A 12,607-nucleotide genomic window follows, 5' to 3' on the forward strand; every position below is an offset into this window, starting at 1 on the left:
ATCCTTGGCACCCTGGCCACAGTCTGACCTTGGCATCAGTAGTCCCCGACACCAGCCCCAGGGAGCCCTAGACCAATCCTGAAGTGAAAACCCTCACATCTGGTCCCTACCACCCCCCTCCCCCTCTTGACATCTGGTCCCAGTTCCTTAACTATGGCAGCAATCCCTGGTCCCATAGCCTCAGTCCCATGATCCTGGCAGAGTTCCCCAGCTGTGGCCTAGACCCTGGTCACGTACCTTCCTGACCTAGTCGCCAGCCCCAGTCCATGGCACCTGGTCCCCCCTGACAGGGATCAGCAGGAACGACTCACTGCCCTCCTCTTCCCACTCACCTCTGGCGTTACATTCGGTCTGTGTGCTTGTCTCCTTCTGCCCTCCAGCCCGAGCCGTGTGCGCTGGCTCCTGGAATTGATTCATGGTCTCAGTGCGGCTGCCACTTGCGGGGGGGGGGGGTGTGCGAGCTGTGGCCGACCCGGGGGCGCTGACACACTGTGAGTGACCCGGGGAGGAGAGGCAAGGGAACAGAGCCAAAACAGACCAGCAAACGTCGCAGCTTCCCCCTAGCAATCCTCAGTGCGTCATGACGTGTTATCCTCGAGTGTGACGCGGGTGGAGGAGGGGCCTCCTAAGGGGCGGGGAAGGGGAGCGGCCAATGAGAACGGGGGGGGGGCGGGGCAAAGGAACGTGGCGGGGAAGGTGGGCAAGGAGAGCGTGCCCGTGACAAGGAGAGCAGGGGGCGTGGCAAGGGGATTGGGCGGGGAAAGGACAGGGGCGGGGCAAAGGAATGTGGCGGGGAAGGTGGGCAAGGAGAGCGTGCCCGTGACAAGGAGAGCAGGGGGCGTGGCAAGGGGATTGGGCGGGGAAAGGACAGGGGCGGGGCAAAGGGGGGAGGGGGGAGAGGGAGGAGTTTAGTGGGGGGGAACGGCTAGTGTGAGCATGGGGCGGGGCTAAGGAGAGCAGCAGTTTAAAGTGCTCTGCAACCTGACAGAGAGGCCAATAGAGGGTAGCTTTTAGGTGGTGTCCTTCATTGGTATTTGCTACCAAATAAACCTGTTGGACTTTAACCTGGTGTTAAATTTCTCACTGTCCTTCTCAGTGACAGAGCTGGCGGCCTTGGAAGATGCTGCAGTTGGTAGCCACTGCTGCCGCTGTGTGTCGGCGGAGGGTGACGACATTTTTACAATATTTAATCGACTGTCAACCACAGTTGGGACTTACTGTGATTGTGAAAGTCGTTGCACGTAAGAACTAGGAGCAGGAGTAGGGCCATCTGGCCCCTCGAGCCTGCTCCGCCATTCAGTAAGATCATGGCTGATCTTTTTGTGGACTCAGCTGCACTTACCCGCCCCGCTCACCATAACCCTTAATTCCTTTACTGTTCAAAAATTTATCTATCCTTGCCTTAAAAACATTCAATGAGGTAGCCTCAACTGCTTCACTGGGCAGGGAATTCCACAGATTCACAACTCTTTGTGTGAAGACGTTCCTCCTCAACTCAGTCCTAAATCTGCTCCCTCTTATTTTGAGGCCATGCCCCCTAGTTCTAGTTTCACCCACCAGTGGAAACAACTTCCCTGCTTCTATCTTATCTATTCCCTTCATAATCTTATATTTTCTATAAGATCTCCCCTCATTCCTCTGAATTTGAAAGAGTATAGCCCCAGTCTACTCGATCTCTCCTCATAAGCCAACTCTCTCAACTCCGGAATCAACCTCGTGAATCTCCTCTGCACCCCCTCCAGTGCCAGCATATCCTTTCTCAAGTAAGGAGACCAGAACTGTACACAGTACTCCAGGTGTGGCCTGGAGGGGGGTTGAGGAGGGAGGGGGGTTGGGGGGTTGAGGAGGGAGGGGGGTTGGGGGGTTGAGGAGGGAGGGGGGTTGGGGGGTTGAGGAGGGAGGGGGGTTGGGGGGTTGAGGAGGGAGGGGGGTTGGGGGGGTGAGGAGAGAGGGGGTGAGGAGGGGGGTGGGGGGTGAGGAGGGGGGTGGGGGGTGAGGAGGGAGGGGGGTTGGGGGGTGAGGAGGGTTGGGGGTTGAGGAGGGAGTGGGGTTGGGGGGTGAGGAGGGTTGGGGGTGAGGAGGGTTGGGGGTGAGGAGGGAGTGGGGTTGGGAGGGTGAGGAGGGAGGGTGTTGGGGGGGTGAGGAGGGACGGGGTTGGGGCCGGTGAGGAGGGAGGGGGTTGAGGAGGGGGGTGAGGGGTGAGGAAGAGTGGAGGTGAAGAGGTGGGGGGGGGGTGAGGGAGGGAGATGGGTGGGGAAGGGTGAGGAGGGAGGGGGTGTTGGGGGGTGAGGAGGGAGGAGGGTTGGGGGGTGAGGAGGGAGCGGGGTTGGGGCCAGTGAGGAGGGAGGGGGTTGAGGAGGGGGGTGAGGAAGAGTGAAGGTGAGGAGGTGGGGGGGGTGAGGAGGTGGGGGGCTGAGGGAGGGAGGTGGATGAGGAGGGAGGTGGGTGGGGGGGTGAGGAGGGAGGGTGGTGGGGGGGTGAGGAGGGAGGGGGAGTGAGGAGGGAGGGGGAATGAGGAGGGAGGGGGGAGTGAGGAGGTGGGGGGGTGAGGAGGGTGGGGGTGACGAGGGAAGGGGGTTGGGGAGGGAGGGGCTGAATTTGATGTCAGCGATAGCATTCTTAGCTTTGAGTTAGAAGGTTTAAATCCTCTTTATGAGACTTTAGTGCAGGCTTGAATCTAGCCCAATATTTCAGTGTAATACTAAGGAACTGTTGTCGAAGTTGCAGACTTTCAGATGAGATGTTAAACAGAGGCCACATCCACCGTCTTGGATGAATGTAAAATCTGGCACAATTTAGAAGATGAGCAGAGGAATGATATCTGGTGTCGTGGCCAAAATTGTGCTTCACTGGTTATAAAGTGCTTTGGGAGGTCCTGAGGCACTCTTTCTTTAGTGTTAACAGCTCCTATTTACAATGAGATCTTGGCTTGGTGATCCTTAGAGGGTGGATGTGGAGATGATATTTCCTCTTGCGGGAGAATCTAGAACTGTGGGGCGGGTGGCGGGGGAGGCATTGTTTAAAAATTAAGGGGGTGCTCATTTATGACAAATTAGAATTCTTTTCTCAGTCGTGGGCCTTTGGAACTCTTTTCCTCAAAAGGCAGTAGAAGCAGTCTGAATATTTTTAAGGCTTATTGAGTAGCAATGGGTGAAAGATTATCAGGGATAGGCGGGAATGTGGAGTTGAGGTTACAATGAGATCAGCCATGACCTTATTCAATGACAGAACAGGCTTGAGGGGCTGAGTGGCTGAGTGGTTCACTCCTGCTCCTAATTCCTATGTTGGGTCTAGGGTAGGTGATTAGGGTTGTTGGTTAGGTATGAGAGTTAGTGGTTGGCGCTATGGAATTAGAGTTGGAATATAAGAAGCTACGGTTAGTGGCGGAACCCTTATTGACACCGCCATTATCATTAGATTTTTCATAATTTTAATGTGTGTGTATATACCTGCTAGTAATAACAACCTCTCTTACAAAACTGGATCAGCATTGCTTCTACTGTTGCTAACCACTTGAGTCCCTGTGTGAAATTAACCAAAGACAGCCATACCGTCAAGTTACTAAGAGCCTGAAGCTGCAAGACAATAAGGCCTGTGTTGGCCTTTCAACATATAAACGCTGAATTAGGTCAACTGGATTCAATTTCAGAAGTTTTGCAAAGTGAGTCCAGCAATTCTTATGTTCTTGTGCCTACTTCTGGGCTACTTATGAATCCATATTCCCACTAATTTGCATATAACTTAAAATTGCCAAAACAAAATATGGCTCTAAATGAGGCAACTACCTCTTTTTGACATTCAATGACATTACCAGCACCCACTATCAACATTCTGGATGTCATCATTGATGAATAACTCAGTTGGACGGTTCACATACATGTAATGGCTACTAGAGCAGGCTTCCTGACATTCCGAGTTCTCCATCACCAGCACTTCTCAGGCACGTCAGGAGTATAAGGGAATACTGTCCACATGTCTGGATAGGTGAAGCAGTGGCATTGGGAATAAAGTAGTCTGCGAATGGCAGCTCATTCACCACTTTAAGCATTCATTCCTGCCACCAAAACCAATGTACTGTGGTTGCAATGTGTACCATCCAAAAGATGCACTGCAGCAACTCACGAAGGCTTTTTTGGCAGCATCTCCCAAACCCACAACTGTAACCACCTCAAAGGACAAGGGCAGCAGAAGTATGGAAACACCACTACTGTTAAGTTCCTCTTCAAATCACAAATTATCTTGACTTGGAAGTACATTACTGTTCTTTCATTGTTGCTGGGTCAAAATTCCAACATTCTAAACCTAACAGCACTGTAAGTAGTTTCACAGCACCAGGTTAAAGTCCAACAGGTTTATTTGGTAGCACGAGCTTTCGGAGCGCTGCCCCTTCATCAGGTGAGTGCAGGATTTGTTTCACAAACAGGACATATATAGACACAAACTCAATTACAAGGTAATGGTTGGAATGCGAGTCTTAACAGGTGATCAAGTCTTTAAAGGTGCAGACAATGTGAGTGGAGAGAGGGTTAAGCACAGGTTAAAAAGGTGTGAATTGTCTCCAACCAGGACAGTTAGTGAGATTTTGCAAGCCCAGGCAAGTCGTGGGGGTTACAGATAGTGTGACATGAACCCAAGATCCCGGTTGAGGCCGGGATGTGTGCGGAACTTGGCCCTGTTTGTGAAACAAATCCTGCACTCACCTGATGAAGGGGCAGTGCTCCGAAAGCTCGTGCTACCAAATAAACCTGTTGGACTTTAACCTGGTATTGTGAAACTACTTACTGTTCCTACCCGAGTCCAACGCCGGCAACTCCACTTCATAACAGCACTGCGTGGGGGACAATCAGACCATTACAGACTGCAGTGTTCAGGGACAAGTACCACCACCTTTTCAGTCCAACTGGTGATGGGCAATATATGCCAGCCTTGCTAATGATGCCCATATCCCCAGAATGAATAAAAGAAAAATGACCTTGATGCCCTCCTGCCCTGAAACCTAAAGAAACTATCCCTTTTCTGCCTCATGTTTTTAAGAACACACTCAGCCTTATGGTTCCATGTGTTTTCCAGCTTTTACGAGGTTTTCTATCCATTCCCCCATGTAAGAAAACATCACTGGTGGGACTCCCATTGTATATGCCCAACTACTTTCTACAGATAATCCCTAGAATAATAGGTGAATGGGAGAGGGGTTCTGAGAACACATGGGCTAGAGTAGAACTGCTTGGGCAATCCCAACTAAATGTCTTGTTATTTTGAAACTGGGCTTTCATCAAAATTTTGGCACAAAGTCCAGATGATTGAAGTTTCTTTAACATATTGTGGTTAGAATATTTATACAGAGAATATTGAATTTTATGTTGAGCAGGCCTGACAATGAATCAACATGGTTGAGTTGCCAAACCCACTGCTAAGTAGTCCACAAAAGTAGGTATCATTCACCTGATACGCAGTGGAATCTCTATCAGCAATGAAATACTCCAACATAGTCTGAAAGCGATAATCTCGAACAATCTGCACTTACCTGGGGGCGGCACGGTAGCACAGTGGTTAGCACTGCTGCTTCACAGCTCCAGGGACCTGGGTTCGATTCCCGGCTTGGGTCACTGTCTGTGTGGAGTTTGCACATTCTCCTCATGTCTGCGTGGGTTTCCTCCGGGTGCTCCGGTTTCCTCCCACAGTCCAAAGATGTGCGGGTCAGGTTGATTGGCTATGCTAAAATTGCCCCTTAGTGTCCTGAGATGCGTAGGTTAGGGGGATTAGTGGGTAAAATATGTAGGGATATGGGGGTAGGGTCTGGGTGGGATTGTGGTCGGTGCAGACTCGATGGGCCGAATGGCCTCTTTCTATTCTATGATTTAGGCCTGCGTTATGGACGGTGCCTTTTGTATGTACCCTTAACTATTCAGCTGATTCAACCAGATCAGAAAATGCTCAGAACTTTCTCCAATCCTGCAATGAGACATCCCATTTACCCAAGATCAGAGAGCATAGGGGCAGATTTGTAAGAACCAAACTTAAAGCTATCAACTACATAGTTTACCGATGCCTAGTACCAATAATTGTGCAGCTAGGACTGTTATTAGTTTCTCATTTATACCATTTATCTATGTGTGGAGAAATCTGATGCAATGAGAGACAATACCTACCTCTACCTGATATGTGATTGTGCATTCCTGGTTTGCAAAATGAAGATGCAGTTTCACCAGGGAACAATGAGTTTGTTGCTCTGTTTATTTGTATCTACCTATTTTAAATTGCATTTTTCTGAACAAAGATTTTTTTTGTTCCGTTCACAGGGTGGAAAGCTGATAGCAGTTGGACTTGGTGTTGCAGCTGCAGCATTTGCAGGTAAGGCAATGACTTTGCACCTCTGCAGTTCTTAACAAACTGGTGTGGTCCTTTATCTATGCTGAAAGAAACAAAGTCTTGCATTTATATAGCCCTTAAAAGCTTCCCAAAATAGTCCGCTAAGTATAGCTTTTATTGTGATGTAGGGAACATTTAGCCTGTTTGCATACAGCAAGCTTCCACAAACAAGAATGAGAAAATGACCAGATAATCTGTTTTAGTGGTTGACAAATGTTAGGCAGACACTGAGGATAATCTCCCTTGAATTTTTTCAAACAATGGCACAGAACCTTTTACATTCAGATGCTGATGAGGCCTTGGTTGCACATCTCATTCTAAAGTCAGTACCTCTGACTGTGTAGTACTCGCTTAGTATGGTACAGAGCTAGGGTGTTAGCCTGAATCAAGTATCAAGGGGCGGCACGGTAGCACAGTGGTTAGCACTGCTGCTTCACAGCTCCAGGGACCTGGGTTCGATTCCTGGCTTGGGTCACTGTCTGTGTGGAGTTTGCACATTCTCCTTGTGTCTGCGTGGGTTTCCTCCGGGTGCTCCAGTTTCCTCCCACAGTCCAAAGATGTGCGGGTTAGGTTGATTGGCCATGCTAAAAAAAATTGCCCCTTAGTTACCTGAGATGTGTAGGTTAGAGGGATTAGTAGGTAAATATGTAGGGATATGGGGCTAGGATTGTGGTCGGTGGGATTGTGGTCAGTGCAGACTCGATGGGCCAAATGGCCTCTTTCTGCACTGTAGGGTATCTATCTATCTAAGTACTGAAGTCTCTGAAGTGCGTTCAATCAGAGCAACTTGGTCTGCCAAACATTCATCAATTTAATTAAAGGATTGTTTCTTTCCTTACTCTCTGAGAATCAGTTGAATATATTGCTCTGGCTCTGTAATGACTTCAATCAGGCCATTGAGGTTGGCTTATTGGAATATGAACTCTCTGATTAAGGAATCAATTGATGGGCCAATCAGGGAGTCTCTTCCTTGTATTTACCAGGAGTTCCTCTGGGACTTTCTGAAGGTAGACTGCTGACTGAATACACACTGTGAACTGCTGTTGGAATTGTAAATAAAGGGATTTTGGTGAAAGGATTTCTGCCTCCGAAGACTCATTACAGTGGTGACGAGGAAAAAGAGACTACCCGAAGGAACTTGTTTGCGATCAGCTGCTACAAGTTGGGGGAAAGCCATTGCCTGGCAAACATGCCTCTATTTGGGAAATTGGATGCTTTTGACCCTGCCGTGGAAGACTGGGCCCAATATGTAGAACGGATGAGGTATTTCTTCAGAGCTAATGACATAGCCTCAGATGAAAATCAGCTGGTTATTTTGCTGACCACTTGTGGACCAGCAGCTTTCGCTGTTACGTGCGATTTAACCTTTCTGGAGGCACCGAACACCAAAAACCTTCCAGGAATTGACAGACGTAGCGAAAGAGTATTATGACCCTAAGCCACCTCTGATCCTGCGAAGGTACCGGTTTTACTCAGCCTTCCGAGAGACGGGGGAGCCAGTCACTTGTTTCCTGATGAGATTAAGGCAATTAGCAGAGGCTTGCGAATTCGAATTGACATTCAGTGAGATGTTCCGAGACCGATTGGTGTGCGGGATCAATTAAATGACCATACAAAAACGTCTGTTGGCAGAGGCTGAGCTGGACTGCAAACAAGCATTACAGCTGGCTTTGTCCTTGTAAAAAGCAGCGAGCGGAGTACATGAGTTGCAGGGTATTCCGTTGGAGGTAGACACCCACACCAGTGCAACTGAGTTAAGGGACCTCCACCTGCGGGGCAGGCAGCTATATAGCCATGCTCAGGAAGGATTCACATACAAGGGAACCCAGATCTGCCCGCAGACAAGGCCGAATTAGGATTAGATAGACAGCAGCCCCTGCAGAATTCCGACCGGAAAGATATTGCAACTGTTGCCAGCATCCAGAGTCGGAGAGGAGAAACAAAATTCCAAAACCGACATTTCGGAAAATGACATGTAGGCCTGGGTACAGGAGAATGCACACCGTGGAAGCTCCACCTACCACTGACGAGGAACAACTACTTTGCATAGTAATGACTAAATTTGAACCTATTAAATGCAAGACTGGACGGATGTCTATTACTAATGGAGGTCGACACAGGCGCAGCTGTATCCGTGGTAGGGGAAACAGTGTTCACCAAAATTTGCATTGGACTCCAACCCCTATCCCTAACTGAGACTTCAGCATGACTGAGGACTTATACAGGGGAACCACTGAGAGTGTTGGGCACGACCCATGTGCCTGTTGCTTATGGAAACCCACTGGTTAGGCTACCATTGGCAGTGGAAGGTTCGGGACCAAGCCTATTGGGACAGAATTGGCTGAGGGAGATCCAACTAGACTGGGTAAACATTTTTCAGTTGGAAAATGGTCGCCTGAGCGAAGTCCTGCTCAACTATCCGGAGGTCTTTAAGACTGTAAGACATAGGAGCAGAATTAGGCCATCCGGCCCATCGAGTCTGCTCCGCCATTCAATCATGGCTGATTTTTTTTTGTCATCCCCATTCTTGTGTCTTTAGAGAAGGACTAGGAACAATTAAAGGAGCAAAAACGACATTACATGTTGATCCGGAGGCAGTCCCAAAGTTTTGCAAGACCCGGCCGGTACCGTTCGCATTAAGGGAAAAGGTGGACATGGAAATCAAAGGATTGGTGTGCAAAGGTATAATAAAACGGGTCCAGTTTGCAGAATGGTGCCTATTCTAAAGCCGGATGGCTCGGTTCGTCTTTGTGGAGATTTCAAACAGACAATACTCACATCTTGATAAATACCCAATTCCCTGGATTGCGGATCTATATGCAAAGCTGGCAGGAGGACTCTTATTGTCTCTAAACTAGACAATGAGTCACGCATACCTAATGCTGAAACTGGAAGAAGATTTGCAAAAATTTTCCACAATCGCCACACTGAAGGGCCTTTTTCAGTATACAAGATTACCCTTTGGGGTATTGCCAACCTGTGTGATATTTCAGGGAACGATGGAGAACATGCTACAAGGGTCACCACAGGTCACCATTTACCTGGACTTATCACTGGGAAAATGAGGACAGAATGCCTGCAGAACCTGGAGGAAGTCCTTAGAAGGTTTTCAGCAGCAGGTGTGCACTTAGAGGGAGAAATGTGTTTTCTTAGTACCGCAAGTAAGCTTTCTGGGTTACAAAGTCGATAAGTCAGGCTTACATTCTCTGGAGGATCGGGTGCAGACAATCAAAGATGCCCCGGCCCCCACCACAATCCTGGAGTTACGGTCGTTTTTAGGGTGGTGACATTTTATGAGAAATTCATGCAAAATGGGGCCTCCATCTTGGATCCCCTACATCAGCTACTAAAAATGGGGCAAGCCTGCGAATGGTCTGCCCGCCAAGACCGGACCTTTAAGAAAATCAAACAACAGGTCTCCTCAGCAAATGTTTTAGCGCATTATGACCCCAGGAAAGAGTTGGTGCTCACTTGTGACGTGTCTCCATACGGTGTGGGTGCGATTCTGACACACATTTGGCAAAATGGAGAGGAACACCCAATAGAATTTGCCTCCAGGACCCTAGCAATAGCAGAATGGAAGAACTGCCAGATTGAAAAAGAAGGACTGGTCATAATTTTTGCGGTAAAGAAATTCCACCTGTACCTATATGGGTGGAAATTCACGATTGTCACTGATGATAAACCGTTGCTGGGTTTGCTAAAAGAGGACAACACGGTGCCACCAATAGCATCAGCCTGGATCCAGCGCTGGGCATTATTATTGGCAGCATTCCAGTATCAGCTGGAGCACCGGCCAGGAACTCGAGTGGCAAATGCCGATGCTCTAAGCATGCTACCATTGCCAGACACCCCACTGTTGATACCCAGATTAGAAGAAATGGTGATGACGCTGAACTTTCTGGACACCCTCCCGGTGGCTACATACAACATCTGCCTGTGGTCACAAAAGGACCCGGTACTAACAGGGAAACTGGAAAGACTGTTCCAACCACAATTCACCCCTATTGGAGCAGAAGAGAGCAGATCACCATCGAAGATGGGATATTGCTATGGGGGAGGTGGGAGGGGGAACACTACCACGGCAATAGTACCGGTGGAACTATTCATGAGCAGACAGCTTGAAGTACCAAGAGGCCTATTGCAGAGGCCACAACAACTGTCGCTGACAGAAGCATTTCGATGCAGATGAAATGGTCCTGTATGGATAACGGGAACGGTCGAGTCCAGGACGGGACCAGTATCCTATGGGGAATACGTGGGAAAGGCTGTCTTAAGAAAGTACCTAAACCAGGTGCAGGGCTCAAGTTCATCGCCCGTCCCAGAGCCGACTCTGCCCAGCGGGCCAAGGACCGAAGAGAGTCGTCCCTCGTGACAAGCCCCGCTTCTCCAGCACCCTTGGAAAGAACCTCAGAGTCTGAGATGGACAAGGGTGAATGAAGCCGCAGCTGTCTCCCTACCACCCGAGGAAGAGGGCGAACCGACCCTATGGCATTCACGACGGAAGAGGCGGGCGCCTAGAAGATATACCCCTCCCGCATTGGATGCTGAATTGGAGGATCCAGACCTGGCGCGGAAACAGACCTGTGAAGCGCCCAGACCACGGGGATTCCGCAGACTTTGAGGGGGGGGGGAGGGTAATGACTTCAATCAGGCCATTGAGGTTGGCCTATTGGAATATGAGCTCCCTGATTAAGGAGTGAATTGATGGGCCAATCAGGGAGTCTTTTCCTTGTATTTAACTGGGAATGTCAGCTCCTCTGGGACTCCTGAGGGTTGATTGCTAACTGATAGCGCTCTGTGTACTGCTGTTGGAGATTTTGGTGAAGGGTCTTCTGCCTCCGAAGACTTATTACAGGCTCTAAACATACAAGGGAAACATTTGGCAATTGGTGTTCAGTTATGCATGTGGTATAATCTTATGAACCAATGTCCTTGATCAATAGTAACGCCAAGATCCTCGTGGCCAATTTTAGAAACAGCTCCAGGAAATTTCTTTCTGAAACTCAGCACACTCAGGAATGTGTGGCTTTCAATGTTACATGTTACAGTGTAGCGGGATCCCCTTTTTAACTCCACTGGGCTTATTTTAGGTTTGGTTCTCCGTTACCCAAACCCCACCAATGCCCGAGTGATTCTCTCTCTCACCGATGGAACAACGGCCACCTTGCGTCTATTTCACTAGAGTAGCGCTCCCAAGAGAGAGAAAAGGAAACTGCTGCCTATCCACTACCTGGCAGCCTTTCCTGAGTGGGCGGTTTCGAAGCGCCCAGGGTACCCTCAGTTCTAAACTCCGGAATTATGGTAAGGGATATTTAATATTGGGACTTAGTCAGAGATCGTTGGTGAGAAATTGAAAAGATCAAAACGGACTCCAATGGAAGTCAAATATATATATATATATATATATATGAGAAAAGAGAGAGAGACCAGAGCTTGCTTGTCCCTTTTTAAAACCTGAACCAGTGATTCTCTCACAAAACAGTTTCTGATCATTGATAGTTTCGATTGACTGGGACAAAAGGGCCGGAACTGTCGGGACCGCCCTTAATTGACATTTTAATGTCTTTTAAATGTTCTCTGAGTCATCCTGATTGGAATCCCATCAGCGAGCTGAATCATTGATGTTATCTGTGGATGGAATGATCTCTGTTCTCATTGTCCTGCTGCTGGGCGATTTACTTCTTGTCTGCTGGCCATGGTTTCTCCTTTGTTTCCTGTTGATTAGATTATCCCTGTCTCGACCTTCTCGTTGTTCCCAACCTCTTGCATATTCATGCGGCTGTGAAGGTTCCTGACGTCCAGTCGGCCATTTTCCTTACCCCTGGGTTCTTTAATCATGGAGGATTTGCCCTAAAACTTACAGATGCCCCTACGATACATCCAGACTTGCTCGGACTGTATCGTTTCAAAGTTGGTAGGCAACACCTCCAGGCTCAAGAGCTAGAAGCACCCCTGCCGGCTCCGTGAAGCTATGTACCCGAAGAGTCCCCTTAATCTGAGCTACACCCCTTTTATATACAGCAACACAGAGAAAGGTGACATAGGTAGGTACATTACAACAATCCCTTGCAATATGCGGGATGGAAAAACATTAAATACACCAAGTACAGCAATAAACCAGCGGCCCCCAAACGTAGGGGTTACCGCATATATATATATATATATACAGAAACTTCACAGCATTGGGATACAGTAGCGGTTTTTGTTAAACTGGCGAGGTTCGGTTCGGGCTGTG

The 12,607-nt window shown here is 48.7% G+C and overlaps 2 protein-coding genes across 3 annotated transcripts in view; one reads left to right on the forward strand and one right to left on the reverse strand.

Moving 5' to 3' along the window:
- cdadc1 (cytidine and dCMP deaminase domain containing 1) overlaps window positions 1–564 on the reverse strand; it is a 39,243-nt gene extending 38,679 nt beyond the window's left edge. Inside the window, exon 1 of one of the 2 annotated variants that reach the window (XM_078232181.1) lies at window positions 333–564. In XM_078232181.1, coding sequence (XP_078088307.1) covers window positions 333–417 — 85 coding nt within the window. In that variant the 5' untranslated portion in view covers window positions 418–564. The remainder of the gene's footprint in view (window positions 1–332) is intronic. The other variant, XM_078232182.1, reaches the window with a different exon arrangement.
- A 349-nt stretch (window positions 565–913) lies between these two features.
- The window catches only part of LOC144506118 (dnaJ homolog subfamily C member 15-like), a 37,401-nt gene continuing 25,707 nt past the window's right edge, over window positions 914–12,607 (forward strand). Inside the window, exons 1-2 of the mRNA XM_078231942.1 lie at window positions 914–1,763; window positions 6,300–6,351. The gene's annotated coding sequence lies outside the window, so the exon portion shown is untranslated. The remainder of the gene's footprint in view (window positions 1,764–6,299; window positions 6,352–12,607) is intronic.

Source organism: Mustelus asterias, chromosome 17, assembly GCF_964213995.1.
Source record: "Mustelus asterias chromosome 17, sMusAst1.hap1.1, whole genome shotgun sequence".
Lineage (NCBI taxonomy): Eukaryota > Metazoa > Chordata > Chondrichthyes > Carcharhiniformes > Triakidae > Mustelus > Mustelus asterias.